This window comes from Drosophila busckii, unplaced genomic scaffold (assembly GCF_011750605.1).
Source record: "Drosophila busckii strain San Diego stock center, stock number 13000-0081.31 unplaced genomic scaffold, ASM1175060v1 hic_scaffold_51, whole genome shotgun sequence".
In the NCBI taxonomy this organism is placed as follows: domain Eukaryota; kingdom Metazoa; phylum Arthropoda; class Insecta; order Diptera; family Drosophilidae; genus Drosophila; species Drosophila busckii.
Window position 1 is genome coordinate 160,797 of NW_022872761.1, and position 20,662 is coordinate 181,458.

The following is a 20,662-nucleotide window of genomic DNA, read 5'->3' on the forward strand; positions in this document are numbered from 1 at the left end:
TAGCGAGTGTATCGATTGGCGAACTTATCGTTTGTGCGATATGCAGCTAAGCAATCAACCTTGCGCGTAGTAAAAAAGTGCAGTGAAAAATACAAAAATAACTATTTAAAAGTGTAGTTTATTGTAAAAAACTATTGCATAAGTAAAATTTAGTGCCTAAGGTATGTGTAAAATGTGACAGTACTTAGTAAAGATCTTGTTAATTGCCTAGAAAATGAGCGCAAAAAATTAGCTGCTCGGTTTCGTTGTGTGCGTGAGTATAAGTGTCGCTATAGCTGAGACTGTGTGCGTGTGTGTGTGTGGCCAACACTCGTAAAAGTATCGGGTAGCACAATCGAGAAACTTTCTTATTGGAATAATTTACACACAACTAGACTGATACATACGTATGTACATACATATGCAGTGAATGGCAGACATAGTTTGTTTTAAGCCAGCTGTCAGTCATAAAATTTACAGAAATATTTCAAAGACGCGTATGAATTTTAAATGTGCACAAAGCCTACTTGTCTGGCAAATAAACAATTACGACGACCACAACCACAAATATAACAAAAGCAACAACAACAGCAAAAAAAAGTAGTGTGTGAATGATAAGCGCTGAAAATAATAAGTGGCAAGCACGTTCGTTGCTTAATTTATTTTAGCTAAAATACTGTAACATAAATAATACGAAGTGCAGGGCAATTGTTAATGTTATTTTTTCATATTTGTTTTGCAGCATTTTAGCAAATATTGTAAATAAATTCAATTGAAAGAATAAGCCGCTCACACCCCCTGTGGTGGGTAGACAGAGACAGCAAGAGACAGAAGCAAGTAAGCAACGAAGCGAGTGAACAGCGGAGCAGGCGGCAGAGGTCATATTAAAAATAAGTATTTTTGTGGCCCCCTACAACAACAAGAAAAAGAAGAAAAGAAGAAGCAGATTAGCACGCAGACCAACGGAATTAGTGCAACAAAATTTGTGGCCCAGCAAGAAAATGATATTGGAGAACTCGGATAAGCTGAAGGATTGGCTGAGCGTAGTGCTCGAGCCACTGTAAGTAAAACTGTTATCGATGCCGATATATAGTACTTTTTTACTATTATGTGACAGTGAAAACTTGCATTGATTTGTGAAGCAAGTACTGTCAGCAATTTTTGATTTCTCTATTTTTTTTTTTCGTTATTGACAGCTGCGATGCAGACTCTTCGGCGTTGGCACGCTACGTCATTGCGTTGTTAAAAAAAGACAAATCGGATAAGGATCTCAAGCGCATCATGATCGAGCAGTTGGATGTGTTTCTATCAGATGAGACGACACGCTTTGTGGAGCGTTTATTCGAAGCCATTGCCAGTGAGGAATATCTAACGATGCCAGCGCCTTTGCCATCGTCTGCTTCAGTTATGCCTGAATTGGAGCTGGAGCATGATTTGGATGGTGTAGCCGAGCTTGAGGCTGCGCTACTATCCGCTTCCTCACCACCACCTCCACCACCCCCGCCAAAAGATATTGTGATAAAGCTCGATGGTGATCAGCAGCAACAGAGCAGCAGCAGCGATGCGTTAGCACAATCCTCATCCATACAGGCCGTTGACGGCAGCATTAGTACCTCCAATGCCACGGATCCCAACCAGACTGGGATACATGGCAACAAGACAGCCTTCGATGTAAGTTGGACTTAGACTTAAGTTCGCAACAGAAATATTTAAAATATAAAGAACTGAGTGAGGTTTTGTTTGATATAATAATCAATTATTGTTAGAATTACAATTAATTTATTCATTCATTACTGCTTTAAACGCTTTAGTCAAATTATATTGGCTGAGGTGTAGGAAAATATGTTTGAAAAAAAAAGATAATCACACGATATGTTATTGTAGTGGCTACTTAAATACTTGGATTATTATTATTTTTAATTATGTAATCTAGTGTTACAAAACTAATGCGAATAACACATTTTTAAGTATTTCTAATTCACTGCTTTACTATATACATACATGATATTAACAGCAATGACAACTTTTTAAATTTTTGTACACATATTTTGTTTCTTTCAGCACAAAACCAAAGACTCTCACAGCAGCAGCAGCGCTGGCGTCAATAGCAATCAGTCGCAGTTAACACATCATCATCATCATCAGCCACAGCATCACGGGAGTGTCGCTGTTGGGTTTGTGCGTAGCGTAAGTCCACGCAGCGGGGCAGTTGTTGTGCCACCCAATGGTGGCGCTTATGCTGCCGACAAGGAGAATCAGCCACGCGACAGTCGTCGTCGACGAGCCTCGCTGCGTTCACGTTCACGCTCACGTTCCCGATCCAATGAGCGTTCGTTTAGACGTTCGCGCTCGCGTGATCGTCGAAACAATGAGCGCGAGAAGAGTCAGCGGCAGTTCCGCAACAAATCGCCGCCAGGTGGACATCGACGCAATAACAACAATGGTAGTTTTGATAGGCGTCGCATAGGCAATGGCAACAACAGCAATAACAACAACAACAGCAGCAGCAACAATAACAGCAACAATAGGCAACGCAGTCGGTCCAAATCGCCAGACACACGCAACACGCGACGTGGGATCAACAACAGCAACAACAACAACAATGTGGAGTCAGCAAGCAGTTCCGCAGCAGCAGCAGCTGCATCGGGTGCCGCGCCTGTGTCTGTAGCTGCTCCAGTTCATCCAGTGGCAGCCATGGCGCGTCAGCGTTGCCGAGACTTTGATGAGAAAGGCTACTGCGTGCGCGGAGAGACCTGTCCCTGGGATCATGGCATTAATCCCGTGGTTTTCGAAGGCATTAACAATTCCACGCTGATGATGTCCATGCGCGAGTATAATCCTGATGCACCTGAGATTTGGTCACGTGGCGCTGGCGCCGGAGTGCCTGCAGTGGCAGGCGCTGCTCAAGCGCAGCAGCCAGCAGGAACGCAGCCGCAGCCAGGACAGCAGGGCAGCATTAACCCCTTTAGCGGCAATGTACGCGCCTGTGCGCCTGTTGGTGTGCCACATGCCTCAGACTATGCGCCGCCAGTGCCGGCACCACCACCCAACATGATGCAGTTCCCCTTTAATCCGACGGCAGTTACCACTCCGCTGCAGCGTCAGCTTATACCCATACCAGTGATGGACGGTGGTGCAGCGGGCGAGATGGGAAAGCGTCGCTTTGAGCTGGAGGACAGCGTGGCCATTGCCGATGTGCCCAGTAAGATGCGCAAGTTACCAATCAATAGTCGCCTGGGACCGCGTGTTAATCCCAATATGCAGCAGCACAATAGCTCGCTGGAGCTGCGCAAGGTGCCGCGTGGCCTCAACACCATAGCGCATCTGAACAATCATTTTGCCAAGTTCGGCAAAATAGTCAATATACAAGTGTCATATGAGGGTGATCCCGAGGCGGCGATTGTTACATTCTCCACGCACGCCGAGGCTAATGTGGCCTATCGCAGCACCGAGGCGGTGCTAAACAACCGCTTCATCAAAGTGTTCTGGCACAACGACAACAACAGCAGTGGAGCAGGAGCTGGTAACATCGGCGGAAACAGCGATGTGGGCAACTCCTTGAACCGCAAGAGTCAATATCATTTGCATAATGTTCCTGCAGTACCCACGCCGAATGCGGACAGCGCCAAGATTAGCAACAGCCAGGCCACGCCTCTGGGCGAAGCAGGCAGCGCCAACAATGCCTACACAACTCCAGCGGGCGAGCTGGCTAGCACGGCGGCGCCTGCATCCATGCGACTCAAGCTGAACACGAATGCTGCCACAAACGGGCCCCGACCCAATGCGGCGCCTATGGCCAATGCGGCCAGCTTGCGTAAGAAACAGGAGGAACAGCAAAAGGCCATGCATCAGCTTGCAAATGGTCTGCGCAAACGCAAGCAAGAGCTGCTCCAGAGCTATGTGAAGCAAATGAAAACTGCACTAGAGCTGGTGGAGCGTATGGATCAGCAGGATGTGCAGCGTGCACCCACACTGGAGACCATCAAAGTACTTCAGGCGACCATTGACAAGCTGCGTAAGGATGTGCATGCCGATCAGGATCTGGTGCAGGCGCAAATACAGCAACAACAACAACAGCAGCAGCAACAGCAACAAGCAATGCCTGTAAAAAAGTCCAAAGAGCAGCAGAAAAAGGAATTGCTCGACATGGAGCTGGAGCTCATTGCGCAGCAGCAAGAGGGAAACGACACTACAGCCATACAAAAGCGTCTGGAGGAACTTCAACGCACGCTTGCTAACTCAAACGCTGCTGGCGGCAATGGTGCCTTAGCTGGCGGCAAGCTACCAGGCGGGGCTGCACGCAAACGTGCGAACTTTCCCGAGGGCTCAACACGCGTCGATCGTCGTCCCAAAGCAATTGTTGTCACCGGCTTTGCGGCAGAGGAGGCGGACTTTGTACTGGGCCACTTTAAGGTGAGTGCTAGCATAGAATAATTTCAAAAAACACAACCAAAACCAACCACTAATAATCTTTTTTTTTGGACATTAGTGATTTTAAAAACCAAATACAGATTTCCTATGAAAAAGACTGCAAATTTTTCTATTATTCACAAATTATTTTCTATTGGTGGCTCTGTTGAAAAGTCAAGATAAATGCCAAGGTTTAGTTCGTAGATGGTGAAAGCACTGGAATATTACATTTTTCAAAAGTAGCTCATACAAAATCCTAATTATAAATTTGTTTTGACTTGCAGCATTTCGGTGAGATATCGAAACATGATGTGGACCGTGAAATTCCGCAATTGATACTCTCTTATGCGACGCGTTTGAACGCCGAGCAAGCCGTGCTACGTGGCAAGATGTACAAAGACAAACGCCTGCAGGTAATTCATGATGGTATACTATTTGTATTTAGTTTGCTTTAATCGTATCTTTTGCAGATATCATGGGCACCTGTAATAACACCATTGCCAGCAGTGCCTATGGGCGCTCCGGCTGAACGTTCGCCTGTGGTGGTTACAGCCGGCGACAAGACAGACAATCCCAAGCAGCTGCTGCAGTCGGTTAGTGAAAGCGAGTCACTGTTGGGTAGCGATACACTGCCGGAGCTACGCCTGGAGGATGAAGAGGAGGATGAGGAGTCTGAGGATCGTTCCTGGCGTCGTTGATGTTTAGCCAACCAGCGCTCCTTCTAGGCAAACTCACTCTGGCTAATATACTTGCTAGGAACGAAACGCATTCTTCTGTATTTTCTATTGTTGTTATTATATATATCTTAAAGTGCAACGGATACATTGATTAGTGTATGCCACAGCATTAGTTAACATCGTTAATTGTGTATACACAATCAAACAAACCCAAAACAAACTAAAATGAGGAAAAATATGTACAATATTTTTAAAAATGTAAAGGAAACACAAATACACTGAACATTTGCAACTGTTGGTAGCTCCTCGTCTAATACTAAAGGAATATATATATATATATATATATTTATATATATATCTATAAAAAAGAACATCTTAAATTAAAAGCTCTTAATATTACTAATACTAACTGAATATAAGTTATCTATATAATGTATGTATTTAGTATGCACATTCGTCAACTTGGTTCGAATGGGTATATTTAAGCGTCTCAATATAGTCGACAATTAACAGCAATGGAACAGTAAGAACACAGCTAATGCTATACAGTTACCAAATGCAGCTATTGTTGCATTGTTTAAGCATCTTATATATTACATACTATTATACTACCTTGTAATTACATACTTTTTCCCTGCTATCCTTTACACATGTTCAGTTAAACAGCAACAAAAAAAAAAAGCAAAACACAAAAAATTACTAAACAAAAAAATTGCAAAAACAAGAAATCAAAGTTAAAACAAAAATATAGCAACGTGAATACTGAAGCAAGTTAAAGAGAGAAAGAGTATAATAAATAAAATAAATAGTTTCGTATTTGCTATTAATTTCACATAAAAAATCTGTTGTTTTAATTCAGAATGAAAACTAAATTGGTCGCACATTTGAATATGTGCATATATTTTCTAATATAAGGTGTTTGAAAATTTGCGCCTTACTATCTTATCGATATATTCCTCGGCCAATCGATTCAATAGCTGTGAAACTCTGCTTTAAGTCTTAAAACTTAAACAGAAGGGGTAGTTTACAGAGTATAAGACGCTCAAAATATAAATTGTTGTGAATATTTATAAATTGAATGTAAAAAAACATCAATGTGGATGAACAAAAAAGAAGGATTAAATTAAAAAACTAGCATTAAGCAAGCAACTGCAAAGTTTTGCGTTCGTTGAACAACCCTCAGTCAAATTCACTCAACAGCGGCTGCTTCCCCGTTTCTTATACGGAAATAGAAGCAGTGGTAATAAAATCACTCAATTGCATTTGAGCTGGTGAAATGCGAAATGGAATTATTAATTTGTTGTTGCATTACTTAGACTTAGCTGGAGACAACTTTTTGGTGGTTGCATCTTTTAGACTTCAATTGATTTCATTTAACAATAAAGTTTAACATTTTTGAGCAGCTTATAAATTTCATACGTGAACATATAATATATACATACATATTTGGAGCTGGGGAATTCATTTTTCTAGCAGCAATAACATTATCAACTCTTGTTAATTTTTTTTTTTTTTAAAATTAAGTCATTTATTGCGGTCAGAATCATTCATACTTTTGAATATGACCGGTCGTATGTGTGGGAAGATATGTTTTGTACGTTTTGGGCGTAGACTATTGACAATTAATGGGATTATTGGAGTGTATTTATGTTATACTTCTAACAGGTAGATCTGTTGGGTGAATTCTTTTTATACACTTTGACATTTTTGAAAAAATGGAAAAGGGTATCATGAAGTTGTGAAAATGTATGTAACAGGGAGAAGAGAGGCGTGGCAGACCCTATAAAGTATATATTCATGATCAGCAAGACAAATTGAGTCGATATAGCCATGTCCGTCTGTCGAGTGCGTGGTTCTCAGCAACTATAAGAGCTTGAGAGCAACCAAACCAAGATGCTCCTATATCCAGGACACTACGCTTTTATTATTTTTTAATTTCCTCCCCCCCCGCAAATCGAAAAAAAAAACAATATAAGGGAGTAAAAAAATCTTTTAAAACTCTGAAATAAATAAATAATAATTAAAATAATTGCCTAGTCATGCTTTAGACTGATTGTAAATTTCAGAACAATCGGATACATAACTTAGGAAATATTTACATTTCAATTTTCAATATAGAATCGGGCGTGCACGGCTGGACGCGCTGCCGACGCAGATTTCTCTCAAAATATAAAAACGAAATTCTTTCTTCTTATTAAGTCTTATTAAGTTATTAAATTATAAGTGTATTTATGCCTTCGTTGGGGCATCAATTTATATATTCTTGATCAGCAAAAAACTATTTACAATTAAAGGCTATCAAAAACTTTGCCGGAGCATGAGGAGGCTCAATGGATAGGGCAGGAGCCCTAACAAGGGCAGGAGCCCTAACAAGGGCAGGAGCCCGCAACAACATCGATGATTTTCAGAAGGGCTCGTTCTATTTGCTATTAGATGAGATTTTCCTACCTTGCCACATTGGTAGGGTCTTAGAATTAACCATTGAAAAGATCTTACAATCAGGCAGAGAAGATTACCTCATTGCCATTATAACTGATGGCAATGCTAGTAATTTAGCTGGGATTGACAGGGCAGAACTTTTTTAAATTGTCCGATAGTTAGACTCTATTGCTTTACCCATCTTAAGAATATATGGTATAGGACAAATGGTAGGCTCCGAGCTGTTGGCGTTGGCTGCTGACAATTGAGGTGAGTGTAAATTATATATATGTTATGTTAATAAGAATAATATTTTGATTGTAATCCGTTTTTCGTTCCGTTGGTTTCAATGTGTGTACGGACCTTACTTTATTCAATACGGAGCTCAAAATGCCGTGCTACTGTTACTGACATTTGAAAAATAGACTGTTTAGTCATACAAGGCATTCGGCTCGCGCTCTCTTTGGGCGTGCTCACTAAGTTCTTCTGTCTATGCACTTATCTTCTATCACTTTACAATTCGCTAGTAATTATTAGGCCGTGCCTATAATTATCTTCCTTCACTTACATTCTATATCCGTAACATATAAGATATAGTTCTGTCACTTCTAACCGCTTACTTATTATTAGTAATAATAATTAATACGGCCGTGCCCATAATTACACCTGGCCCTCGCTCAACACGGCGGTTACGTTTCTAGAAAACCTCGTGTTAAGCGAAACATGGATTCAGTACAAAATAAGGGGTTACGTTCTAAAAATTCAAAATTGGCAGCAAACAAAATTTTGTATTGTTCAAATTTGGTATGTTCTTATTAAAGTTTCATACATTTGTTCAAAATTAACCAAAAGTTATTATGTATATGCCTTTAATAAAAGCATACCATTCATATTTTTAAACTTAAAAGTTGGTATTTAATTAAAAAAGTTGCTTCTTATAATTAATTAATAGGTTAAACTTTATAGAAACTAAAAAATGTTGAAAAGTAGGGGATCATATGTTTTATTCATATCATAATTAATAATTTGAATTCATAATTCATAATTTTAATTCATAGTTCATAACTAAAAATTCATAATTCATAATATGAAATGCATTTGGTGGCATTTATAGTTAAAGCCAGTTTGTTTTAACATGGTTTCTTTTTTGGTGGCTGTTTTGAGGAGGGCATTAATTTATGCCACCTGATTCTAGTTGAATCAAAAGGGTCGTGATTTTATATGTAAAAATGTTTGATTTTAATTTGTTGTTGGATTTCGTTTACACAGTGCACAATTGTTTAGTTTTTATTAATTATGTATTTGTTAATTGTTTTAAAGATGATTTTAACAATGTTTTTTGTAATGCGCAAGCGACGACAAATTTGCGGACCGAAAGCGAGAGAACGAAAAGTGCGAATGACAAAGATAAGAAAAAGAGCGTGCACCTGTGTGCTTAGCGAGTAAGAAGAAGAGTAAGACAAAGATAAGCAAAGCAAGAAGAACAAAAGGAATGATCAATAATTTGGCGGGTGGAATTTACGTTAAGTTTGAATTTGAATGTGCATATAATTTACTTAAACTAAAAATGAATTTAACTAGTATTAGTATTATTGAAACTAAAAATGATTAAGCGTTATAATTGCTGGCTCTGCTCCCGACATGCTCCCCCCGCCGGAAGAGGCACGCTGACAGATGATGTGGTCTCAAGGGGCAGAACAGCCAATTTGCTGACAGCTCGCTTAGTGACACCAGTAGCCGTACGAATTACTGCCACTCGAGAGACGCCGTCTTTTCCAGGTATGGTGCTCTCGACTCTGCCCATGCGCCATTGCAGAGGAGGAAGGTTTTCGTCTTTTAGCACCACAATGCTATTGGGTAGAAGACTCGGCTTAGACGATCGCCACTTGCCACGTTCGCGTTGCCACGCAGCGATAGATAGGAAGTGCACCATTTTCGCCAGAATGTCTGCTGCATCTGACAGACTCGTTGCCATCGGCTCAGACGGCTGATGTCGAGGTGAGTTATGTCTGGCTCCTCGATAGCGGCAAAGGAGGCACCAATAAGGAAGTGGCCAGGAGTGAGGATGTCCAAGTCGTCAGGGCTCTCTGAAAGAGGACAAATTGGACGTGAGTTCAACATGGCCGAGATTTCGCAAAACTAAAGTTCGAAGTTCGTTAAATGTTAGCAGAGATTTGCCAACCACACGAATGAAGTGGAATTTGGCAGATTTAACGGCGGCCTCCCATAGTCCACCAAAGTGCGGGGAACGGGGAGGAATGAATTGCCAGTTTATGCCAAGCGAGACGAAGCAGTCGCGTAGTGCGAAATTTTGCGGGTCGGAGAGAAACAGTTCCGCCAACTCCTTCAGCTCATTTTTCGCACCGACAAAATTGGTTGCATTGTCCGACCAAATTGTATGCGGCTTGCCTCTGGTACTGATGAAGCGCCTCAAGGATGCGATGAACGACATGGCAGATAAGTCCTCTACCAACTCCAAATGTGAGGCCTTCGTGGCGAAGCAAACGAAAATTGCTATGTAGCATTTCGTTGGAGGACGATTTCTGACTTCTGATTTGGAATAAAATGGGCCGCAGAAGTCGATACCAGTCGTTTTTAAAGGGCGACATGGTTGCACTCGACTTGCTGGCAGCGGAGCCATAATGGTCTCGAGAATCGAAGGCTTCAGGCGAAAACATCTAATGCATTTGTTGACTGTGGCTGCAACCGTTTTTCGGCCTCCAATTGGCCAAAACCTTTGTCGCAGGGCAGCTAACAGGCTTTGAGGTCCAGCGTGCAGGAACTTGACGTGAAAATGCGCAATGATTGCGCGAGTGACTGGATGGTCCTTTGGCAGCAGCAATGGATGTCTCGCGTCGTAGTCCAGGATCGAGTTTTGAAGACGACCTCCAACGCGAATCAGGCCTGAACCGTCCAGGATAGGGTGCAGTGAGAACAGCTTGCTTTTGGATTTGACCTCCTTCTTCGCACTCAGCGCCCGGAGTTCGTCCGAAAACCAGGTTTCCTGGATCGACTTGAGAAGCAGATGCGTGCCGTCTTTGATGTCGTCCACCGTGAGGGGTCCTCTGCGACGTTCCTGGTTGCGGCTTTTTAAGCGTGAGAAGCGGTGTATGTATCCAAAAACTCTCTGCAGCCTGCCAAATGAGTTTTGGAACTTACAGGCGTAGGATATGTCTGGATTCTCAGACAGAATGAAGACGCTTCGGCGACGTTCAGGCAAGTCTGTCAAAGAAGGCACAAGAGCAGGCCAGGAGAAGTGGTCCAATTTCAAGAATGGCGGCCCTTCACGCCATTAATTTTGATTTCAGTAGCTCGAGTGGTGTGCATCCTCTTGACAATATGTCAGCCGGATTGACATCGGTTGGTACGTGGTGCCATTTCATATCCTTGGTGCGATCCTGAATTTGAGCAATCCTGTTGGATACGAAAATGTTGAATTCTGAAGGAGGCTGACGAATCCAAGATAAAACAATGGTCGAATCGGACCAACAATGATAAGAGCAATGAGATGATATGGTTTGTGCGATATTTCCGACTAGTTCTGACAGTAGAAGTGATGCGCATAGCTCCAATTTGGGTACCGTAAGAGTTTTTAAAGGCGAGACTCTTGACTTTGAGCACAGCGTTGAAACGATGCCATGCTACTCTGACCGCACGTAAACACAAGCTCCAAATGCAGCGAGACTTGCATCACAAAATGCATGGACTTGTTGACGGATCTGAACCACATCCTCTATGGAATCGCCTCCAGAGATCAGATCGTCGACATAAAAATCTCTGCGAACTATTTTCGAAGCCAAGGGAAAGTTGTCCTCCTCATCATATGACAGCTGCTGCATGGCACGAATTGCTAAAAATGCAGCAGGCTTGGTACCATAAGTAACAGTGTCGAGAGTGTAAACTTTGATGTCTTCATTTGGGTTGTCTCGCCAAAGGATGGATTGCAGGTGCTGATCTGGGTGCGTGACACGAACGCAACGATACATTTTACAAATGTCCTTACACAATGCAACCTTGAAAAATCGAAATCTGAGTAGCGTGTTGAAGATTTTTGGCTGAATTGAGGGCCCTGTGAATAGCAAATCATTCAAAGAGTATCCAGATGTTGACTTTGCCGAACCATCGAAGACAACCCGAAGTTTTGTTGTCGAACTATCGAGCTTTTGAACACAGAGATGAGGCAAATAAAACTGCGGAAGCGAATGCTGACGAGATGACTGTGACATGTGTCCTAGATCGAGGTACTCCTTTATAAACGCCATGTATTGAGATTTTAGCGTTGAATTTTTCGATAATTTGGACTCTAAGGACTTGAATCGACGGACAGCACGGTCATACGAATCTCCAAGCATTTCGAAGCTAGTCTTAGCAGGGAGATGCACTGAATATTGGCCAGATTTGAGACGAGAAAAAGTCCTTACGAAAAGCTGCTCACACAAGGCATCCTCATCAGTTTGCACGATAGGAGAGCCGCAATAACTGTCGATTTCCCAGAATTTCCTGATAATGTCGTAGAACGAATCCGGCTGTGGTTGGGCGATGGAATCTGAGGATAAGGCAGGCAATACGGAGTGATTGGCGCTTGGCAACGAGATGCCTCCAGAAACGACCCAGCCAAATCTGGTTTTCTGCAAGGTAGGCAAGTGTTTGGCCAATTGTATCTGCCCTACACAGAGCAATTCAAAGAAGAGACCAGCTCCGATGAGCAGGTCAATTCGCTGGCTCTTGTAGAAGAGCGGATCAGCGAGAACGATGTTTTTGGGAATGTTCCAGCCAGCGGAGTCGACATCGAAATGGGGCTGTTGACCAGTGATCGTAGGCATCATGGCTGCAGAAATCGAAGTGCGATAGACACTGTTTCTGGATTGCACTACGATGCTGACAGATTTGTCAGCCGAGTGAGACGAGGAACCTATCCCTGAGATGGAGCTACTTGAATGATGAGGTGTGAGCTGAAGCTGACTGACGAATCGAGAGGTTATAATGTTAATCTGAGCGCTGGAATCCAACAGTGCTCTACATGGCACGAGTACGCCAGAACGACTTTTAACAAAAACAATGGCAGTGGCAAGCAGCACATAATCGGCTTGCCTGTCCGTCAGAGCTTCAGGTGAGGCGGTGGGAGAGGCAATAGACAAGAGAGCAGTCGAGTTGTGAGAACTTGGAGCGGGAATTGTATGTGAGGATGATGGTGCGGTAGCTTGATCAATATGCAGCAGAGAATAATGTCTTAATTGGCAATGCCTGCAATGGCCTGACTTGCATTGCTGCACTCCGTGGCCTTTGCGCAAGCAATTTAAACAAAGGTGTAGTCTCTTGGCCTCTTTATAACGCAATATGGGGGTGAGGTTAAGGAATTGCGAGCATTTTGAAATTAAATGGTCCTTTGCATTGCATAATGAACATAATGAGGTGTTAGAAGATGCGATGAGAGCTGTGCGGATGGGTTTGTTAGCATGCGATTTTCCCACCTGCTTGCCCGGTGCTTGGGTTACCATGGCATATTCCAAATTTTCCAGCATACGGCATCTTTTTTCCATGAAGGCTGCCATATCCGTCCACTTCAGCAGCTTGCTCGATTGCAATCCTTCCTCCCATTTCTCCTGCGTATTTTGATCCAGCTTCGAGGTGACCAAGTGAATTAACAAGCCATCCAAAATCTCCTGCGTGGTTGCCATCGAATTAAGAGAGCGCAAATGCGAATTCATTTCATCGCTGAGCTGCCGCAAACTGACTGCAGAACCTCTCTCCACACCTGAAAGCCCAAACAGAGACCGAATATGTGCCTGAAAATGCAAGAGTTTGTTATCAAATCTCGAAATTAGCAAGTCGATGGCTTTGTCACAGTAAGCTCTAAAGCACGAATGGTGTCCAGCGCTGCGCCGTCTAAGCAGGAACGAAGATGCTGGAACTTCTCCAGCTTACATACGCCATCCATGTTGCCAACTACGGTCTTGAACGTGCCGTAAAATCCAGGCCAGTCAACTACTCAAAAGGTAGCAAGTGCAAATATATATGTATGCTTGTATGTATGTCTTTTTGCCGAATTGCAAAAAGAACTATGCCACTATAATTGTTTTATTAAAACACTTTTACTAACACAAAGATCACGTCGGGGTCACCAAATGTTTTGAGGAGGGCATTAATTTATGCCACCTGAGTCTAGTTGAATCAAAAGGGTCGTGATTTTATATGTAAAAATGTTTGATTTTAATTTGTTGTTGGATTTCGTTTACACAGTGCACAATTGTTTAGTTTTTAATTATGTATTTGTTAATTGTTTAACATATGATTTTAACAATGTTTTTTGTAATGCGCAAGCGACGACAAATTTGCGGACCGAAAGCGAGAGAACGAATATTGCGAATGACAAAGATAAGAAAAAGAGCGTGCACCTGTGTGCTTAGCGAGTAAGAAGAAGAGTAAGACAAAGATAAGCAAAGCAAGAAGAACAAAAGGAATGATCAATAATTTGGCGGGTGGAATTTACGTTAAGTTTGAATTTGAAAGTGCATATAATTTACTTAAACTAAAAATGAATTTAACTAGTATTAGTATTATTGAAACTAAAAATGATTAAGCGTTATAATTGCTGGCTCTGCTCCCGACAGTGGCTCCTTGTAAAAATCAGTAATTTTTGATTGTTTTGTGGCTTTTAAAGCTTCTTTATAGCAGTCCTTATAAGGCAAAAGTATTTTTTCCAACTCTCTCTTAAACTTAAGTCGTCGTTCGATGACCGGATCTGAATTTAAAAAGCATGATTCCAAGCTGCTAGCATATGCGAATCCCTCTCGGAGCTTATCTATCGTTAAACTCATCGGATTGGTTTCTTCAGAGCTGCTGTCATCTGATTGCGAATTGATTGCTTCATTCACAGCAATCTCAAGCAATGATTCGTCATTAATTTCTTCATCTTCAAATAACTCTTTCAAGTCATCATTTGCCATATCGTCGAATCCTTCACCTTCAATCAAGTGAGCAAGGTCCAATATATCCTGGAATCCACGTTTTGGTTCTTCTATTTCATGGAACCCCTGAATTTCTTCTGGGTACGTGGTAGCAGCTGCATCATCGGCCGATGCTGCTTCGCCCTGAAATTTGAGGCTATGAATGGAGAACCTTTTTTTAAATTTCTCGAACCATCCATTACTAGCAACGAAATCTATGCTGGAAGAGGCCTCTCCATTTTCCTCGAGCAGTCCATAAATCCTGAGTGCCTTTTCCTGAATGATCCGCTGGCTTAAAAGGGCATTTTTTTCGTAGCAATCGTCAATCCAAATGCTAAGTGCTCTTTCCATTTTCTCCAAATTGCTGCACGTGCTCTATTGGTAAATTTTGTAGATATAGATGATCCAATGCTTCCTGCACGTCGTATTTCAGTTTCATTTTTTTTGATAGTGCGAACTGTTGCCTCATTAAAATCAAGACTTCTTGCAATTTCCGTGGCAGTTTCACCATTGTCTAAGCGGCTTAGAATTTCTATTTTCGTTTCTATAGAAATGACTTTTCGTTTTAAAGGACCAGGGTATTTATTAGTAAGAACACACTTACTTTCTTATCGTCGAAACGTACATATATAGTTCTGTAGCTCCTCTCGCAAGCCGGCCGTGCCGCATACATATATGTGCATACATACGAAATTTACTTGTGAACTTAACTAAAACTAAACATAAAATTACCTGCAGAAGGCTGTAATAAATATATACATACATATATGCTAAAGAAAAATCTCGTTTTCTAATATATTTTCTAGTATATTCGGGCGTTTAATCGCGACCTGCAAGCAATACAGCTAGCGACAAGTCGCTAGCGCAACATAGACAATTTGACTCATTTTGATAGTAAAAGGCATTTTCATGCCAGCAGAACGCTGCTGGAGTCCTGCTTCAATATTGATGCCTCATTGAAGAAGATAAAGAATCAACAAAAGGAAAAGTTTGCGGAGATAATGAAGGAAGTGACCAATGGACAATGCTGCAGTCAGCAGCAGCACAGTCACCAGCTCGCTGACCAGCGACAGCAGCAGCGCTAATACCAAATTCACAGTGTGGCTGAGCATTACTACCATGGCTTTCGTTTGCTATTCATCGATACGGCCGCTGTTTATAAAATTCTTTCCCGCCATGCTGCCGTCCACATTTCAAACGGCCAAGGATCGCAACGAGCGCCTGTGGCGTGAGCCAAGTTTTTGCAAAAGACCGCACTTTGTGCGTGAGTGCGTGCTGAAGCTGAATACCATTGCCACCACCACCTTGTTGCGGTTTCAGCTGCCACATGAAGCTTCACTCGTTGGCCAGCGATGATCACGTTATTGCCCGCAAGGGTGTGGACTCTTTGGATCTGTTTGAGCTGCAGCTAGCCTGCAAAGCGCGTGGGATGCGTGCTTATAGTTTGACGGCGGATCGTTTAAGATTTCAGCTCAAGGAGTGATTTGACTTGTCGCTTAATGAGCAGGTAAGCTTTGTTTGCTCACAATTAAAATCACTTTTTTCGCCTACAGGTTCCACCCACTTTGCGCGTGCTGCCGGATGCATAGTGCCGATAGTGAGAAGGTCATCTGAACAATTTTACGGTGCTCAACAATTTGGAGCATCATCAGCAGCAAATCAAACAGGTGCAGACGCTTAGGCACACCAGTGGTGCATATTGATGAGCTGGCTTCCACGATACGCCGCAGGTTGTGATGATGAAGCTTGATGCGGACAAGAACGGTGCTATATATGGTGCAGAAGATCACTAGCTAATATCTAATAATAATTTAATCTAATTTCTAATAAGCAATAAAGTTTAAACATTTTTGTGCAGCTGCAATTAGTGCTTATATTTTATTAAGCACCAGTGTATGTAAGTGTCATCTGGTAGGAAATTATAGCGTAATTAGTTGCCCGCCCATAAGTTGTCTAACTTGCTTAAACTTCTTGAATTTTAGTCGGATAATATACAAAAAAGATTGACAGAGTTCTTACATATACAACTGGAGTTTGTAGTGGCCAAAAAGAGAAAAAAGTAGTAATAACATTAGAACATACAAATACTACTATTTTATCACATATGCGTAGATCAAGAAACATCATTGCGCGAGAGCAAAGCTTAAGTGCAGTGACCTCTTGTAAGCAGACGGACGTAACTGCACAATCGTACGATGACGACGTTTTGTGCTGGCGCCAAGCACGCGCTTCCTATGTCTGGCGTTAGAACAAAAAGAAGGCAGCTACCGTCTGGCTAGACAAAGCGAAAGCTTTCGCTAGCGAGAGTGAATCATGGCAAAATTTGCGCTGGTCAGTTTAGTAAAGAGATCGAACTGAAAGAGACAAGTCATACAGTTCGTCTCTAAAGTCAAGTATTCTATAAACGCGTGTGCAATGGAAAAGTTATAGTTAAAGTGAAATTGAAACTAAGCAGTCACTTACTGCCCTGACTGATTTAAGAAAGCCTAACTGCAGAAAAAGAAAAGCAGATCACCCCGTCCCGTCCTCGGGCAATGACTCCAGCGCCTAGGCGAGGCCAAATTATTTAAAATTCTGGGAGGAAACCAGCGTCCAGTGTTTGGCGGTGATTAATCTGGAGACCTGTTCCCGACCCGCCTAGAACGAATTCAGAACCGGACCAGAAATACAATAATATAATTAATAATAATATAATTAATAATAATTACTATAACTAAAAAGAAACATATGTGTTAAGCAAATCAGCAACGCGTTAGCGAAATGCATACAAAAATTGAATTGAGCTAAGCCTGAAGGAAAACTTAACCTAGGCTTATTAACATATAGCTTAAACCTAATATTGATTTAACCTCAGTAATTCTTTTTGCTTTAAAAGTTAAACTTAATATAACCTACTTAATTGAATATATTTTTTTTTATTGATACTAGTTTTAATATTATAATGTAAACTGAATTGAAATCGAAAGAGGATTTATTAAAACGGGCATGTACATGTAAAAATTTGGTTTAACGTGCTCGTCTGCGTAGATATATATTTATGCGAATTCTTTTCCTTTTAACAGCTAAAATACACAAAGCATCGCTGAGCTCAACGACGGCAAGGAGTAAAAAATTAGAAATGCTGTAAGTCACAAACAAACGAATTAAAATTTTATTTAACTCTATGGCCTTCAGCCTACTTAAATACCTATATATACATATATATATATATCTAGTAATATTTGAGCACGAGTGTGGCCACTTGAAAATATTTATATTTATATACAACGTATGCATACCCTTTTAATTATATTATTTTTTTTTCTTACATTTTTTTTTATGCAAATCATTTCTAAATTGTTTAGTGATAATTATAAACACAATTATACTTTTTTTTTACTTAAGCGTTTAACTATTACAATTGTCTAATAATGAAATCATTAAATAAGCCCCTAAAATTTAAATCTATTAACATGTTCTAAATTTCGTTGATCGTAGCTTGGTAGGGTATGGCTGGTAATAGTATGAGTTAGCACTAGTCCCATAAAGAGGGCGCGATAAGTCTTCGCGCAAAGGTAGGGTGGGTATAGAATCGTGGGCGCACTGCCACCTGAGTCGCACAATAAACATCAACAAGCCATCGTAAATGGTTCGAGGGAGTGCATTGGTGAGGATCGGCATCTAAGGTCGGATTCTATGGTGCTCTTCTAGTACACATAGATATTTCTTTAGTTAAATTTATCCTGGTTTTATTAAACAATCAAATGTGCACTTATTATTTATGTGAGTCAGTGAGAGTGGGAAACCAAGCAGAGAGAAAGAGAGAGTAGAAAGAACCCCGACACAAGCCGGCGAGCTAGCAAGAGCATAGCTAGAAGTGCACAGTACGAAATCTCTTCCAGTCTGACGTATTCCTGAGCTAAAATAACAACTTTTCGGCCCCACTCTGACTTCAACTCTACAAGTTTTTCGATTTAAATGTATTTTGTGCTACACAAATATCACATATAATTTGTACAAAAGTATGTTTAAATCCAAGTATTACAAGAAACCATTTTTAAGCAGATCTATTTGTAGTAGTTTTCCATTTCAGTTTCAAACTTTTGTGTCATATTGATGCGGCTATTTTCTTTTTGCTTTGTTATGCCACTTCCCGAATCCGTATTCCGATCTAGTTGAATGACATCTAAGGTATACTTCTTTAAATGAAGCTGACAACATTCCACTTGATCAGCAATGTGTTCCTCGCAATATTTATTGAGTCTGTCATGTTTGATGCGTAACAGCTCTAGCAGATCCTTCTTTTCAATTTGTAACTGTAAAATCTTCAATTTTTGTTTCTCTATTATGCTGTTCTTACTGTTGAGTTGCTGTTCTTGATATTGCAGCTGTTGTTGCTATAAGTAAAACGAAAAACATTAAAGCATTTGATTTATTATTATTTGCGACAGCCCTAAACAGCTGATTTCAATTTAACCTTAAAATTAACTTACTATTTCTTTGTCTGGATGTGGAGTATCTGCAGTGGAAATGAATGGGTTAATAAGCCGCTGCGCTTCATTGACTGCTTGATGATCCTGATGATGATTAGGATCCGTTGTAACGTGTTTGCGGCTCATTTCCCTTTATTTATTAATGAAATTTGGGTGTGTGAAAGCTTGAATCTTATTTGTAGTGTGACCATATGCGTTATGCAAAACGCCTAAAGAAAATATCGATAAGTGGTTATCGTATTCATCAGAAGAATAGAACATTTTCTCAGGCACTTTTTTCTAGTCTTCTTCAGCAGTTTAATTTATTTAGCACAAAGTAGAAAGTAGTGAAAACTAAACAAAAATAAAACTTGGAGAAATAAAAAAAAAAAAATCAAAAATAAAACTTGGAGAAATAGATATGCATATTATGCAAGTCAAGACAGACGTTGATAGACAAGAAGCTCCTGTCAAAGTTGGACTAATAGACAAACAACTTTACGCTAAAAAGGCAAAAGAGCACTTTTGTTGTTGTTGTTGCAATTGTCGGATGTCCAGCTAGTAGGAAATGCAACGTTTTCCAGCAGGAAATGCAGTCGAGTAACTTTTCATGGCTACTGCAATTTCGGGCAAGGCTTTTAGCAGCTTCTGTGTGTTATCAGGAAGTTGTCGCATTTCAATGGGAAAACTTTCATACGAAAGTGCAGAACATAAATGGGAAAACAGTTGGCAGAACAACAGGAACAGCAACGACCATTAAAAGCGTTAACAGTCGCTGAGAACGAACGAGAAGCTTGTCGAAAGCTACAGAATGCGGAAATCATATACATATGTACACAAGAAGATATTCAGTATGGGCACATGGAGGCGAAGTTAGGATGCAGCCCTTAAATGGCTTTTGGTTAAAGCCTAACATTTCAGGAGATCCAGACCAAGAGTTGAGGGTTAGGATATATCATGTTTATGAGGGAGAGAGCGAGAATTCTCGCTAGTCCATTTTCGTGCCCTATCAATCTTGCCTTTTACTGGCTGGAGTAGTTATTTATTTCCTCCAAGACTGCCCATCTTGAGGTGTAACAAGGCGTTGCGGACGAACCACTCGCAACCGGTAATTAGCCTGAATGCCTTTTTTTGTGCCACCTGCACTATCTAGGCGACTCCCCAGCTTTGGCGTCCATATTTCCATCGGAGCGATTATTTGTTTATAGACTGTCAGTTTGTTTGCTTGCTTGGTCTTTGGGGGTAGTAGCCTAAAAAGCTTGAGCAGTGCAGATCGTGTCCAAGTCGTCATCTCCGTTACGTGCTTTCCAAAGGTTAGTCTGCGATCGAGTACTAGGCCAAGGGCAGGCAGGTTGTTCCCGCATCTGTGTCCTCACATCGATTATACATCGATTTATAAAGCGGCAAAAAGTAAAAATTGTGCTCTATAGATAGATCTCATCGATGGGCAATAGATGTTTTCACCAAGAAACCATAGTTCTATAATCAATTCATAGTCCGCGATTCCTCAGCTGAAATATTGAAAATTTATTATGTTGCAATATATTTTGCGTTTATCTTTCGTTGCTGACATAATTGTTAGGAAAAAAAAACTCAGGTACGCAAATACCTCTTTCCTTGAATCATAAACGGTAGACATAGCATTTTAGCCCGTTTTAAATGAAATCGCAGTTTAATGATACATTTTAGTGATACATTTTTAATTAGCGTTAAATATAATTACTTGAGTATTAAGTGTATTTAGTGTTTAATGTTTATTTATAGCGAGTGTACTAAGTGG

At 41.0% G+C, this 20,662-nt stretch overlaps 3 protein-coding genes across 3 annotated transcripts; 1 reads left to right on the top strand and 2 right to left on the bottom strand.

Moving 5' to 3' along the window:
• The first annotated feature begins 81 nt into the window (after window positions 1-81).
• LOC108607676 (zinc finger protein swm) lies at window positions 82-5,385 on the top strand. The gene is made up of 6 exons (XM_017998632.2): window positions 82-161; window positions 722-1,039; window positions 1,176-1,650; window positions 2,041-4,392; window positions 4,674-4,802; window positions 4,860-5,385. Exons 2-6 carry the CDS (start codon window positions 981-983, stop codon window positions 5,085-5,087), a joined length of 3,243 nt encoding a protein of 1,080 aa, XP_017854121.2. The 5' UTR covers window positions 82-161; window positions 722-980; the 3' UTR covers window positions 5,088-5,385.
• Window positions 5,386-10,783: 5,398 nt separating this feature from the next.
• LOC117134649 lies at window positions 10,784-13,986 on the bottom strand. The gene is made up of 2 exons (XM_033294843.1): window positions 12,956-13,986; window positions 10,784-10,898 (listed from the first exon to the last, which is right to left on the bottom strand). Exons 1-2 carry the CDS (start codon window positions 13,190-13,192, stop codon window positions 10,827-10,829), a joined length of 309 nt encoding a protein of 102 aa, XP_033150734.1. The 5' UTR covers window positions 13,193-13,986; the 3' UTR covers window positions 10,784-10,826.
• Window positions 13,987-17,849: 3,863 nt separating this feature from the next.
• LOC108603809 (maker485) lies at window positions 17,850-19,106 on the bottom strand. The gene is made up of 2 exons (XM_017992917.2): window positions 18,904-19,106; window positions 17,850-18,807 (listed from the first exon to the last, which is right to left on the bottom strand). Exons 1-2 carry the CDS (start codon window positions 19,027-19,029, stop codon window positions 18,478-18,480), a joined length of 456 nt encoding a protein of 151 aa, XP_017848406.1. The 5' UTR covers window positions 19,030-19,106; the 3' UTR covers window positions 17,850-18,477.
• Between the last annotated feature and the right edge of the window lie 1,556 nt (window positions 19,107-20,662).

What these genes read in the sequence shown, in the direction of transcription:
- LOC108607676 (XM_017998632.2), top strand. Translation starts at nt 981, where the DNA reads ATGATATTGGAGAACTCGGATAAGCTGAAGGATTGGCTGAGCGTAGTG. An exon ending in AGCGTAGTGCTCGAGCCACT is followed by an intron (nt 1,040 to 1,175) that starts GTAAGTAAAACT and finishes CGTTATTGACAG; the next exon opens with CTGCGATGCAGACTCTTCGG. An exon ending in TTGTACTGGGCCACTTTAAG is followed by an intron (nt 4,393 to 4,673) that starts GTGAGTGCTAGC and finishes TTTGACTTGCAG; the next exon opens with CATTTCGGTGAGATATCGAA.
- LOC117134649 (XM_033294843.1), bottom strand. Translation starts at nt 13,192, where the DNA reads ATGAATTCGCATTTGCGCTCTCTTAATTCGATGGCAACCACGCAGGAG. An exon ending in CCCAAGCACCGGGCAAGCAG is followed by an intron (nt 10,899 to 12,955) that starts GTGGGAAAATCG and finishes CGTATCCAACAG; the next exon opens with GATTGCTCAAATTCAGGATC.
- LOC108603809 (XM_017992917.2), bottom strand. Translation starts at nt 19,029, where the DNA reads ATGAGCCGCAAACACGTTACAACGGATCCTAATCATCATCAGGATCAT. An exon ending in CACATCCAGACAAAGAAATA is followed by an intron (nt 18,808 to 18,903) that starts GTAAGTTAATTT and finishes TTTTACTTATAG; the next exon opens with CAACAACAGCTGCAATATCA.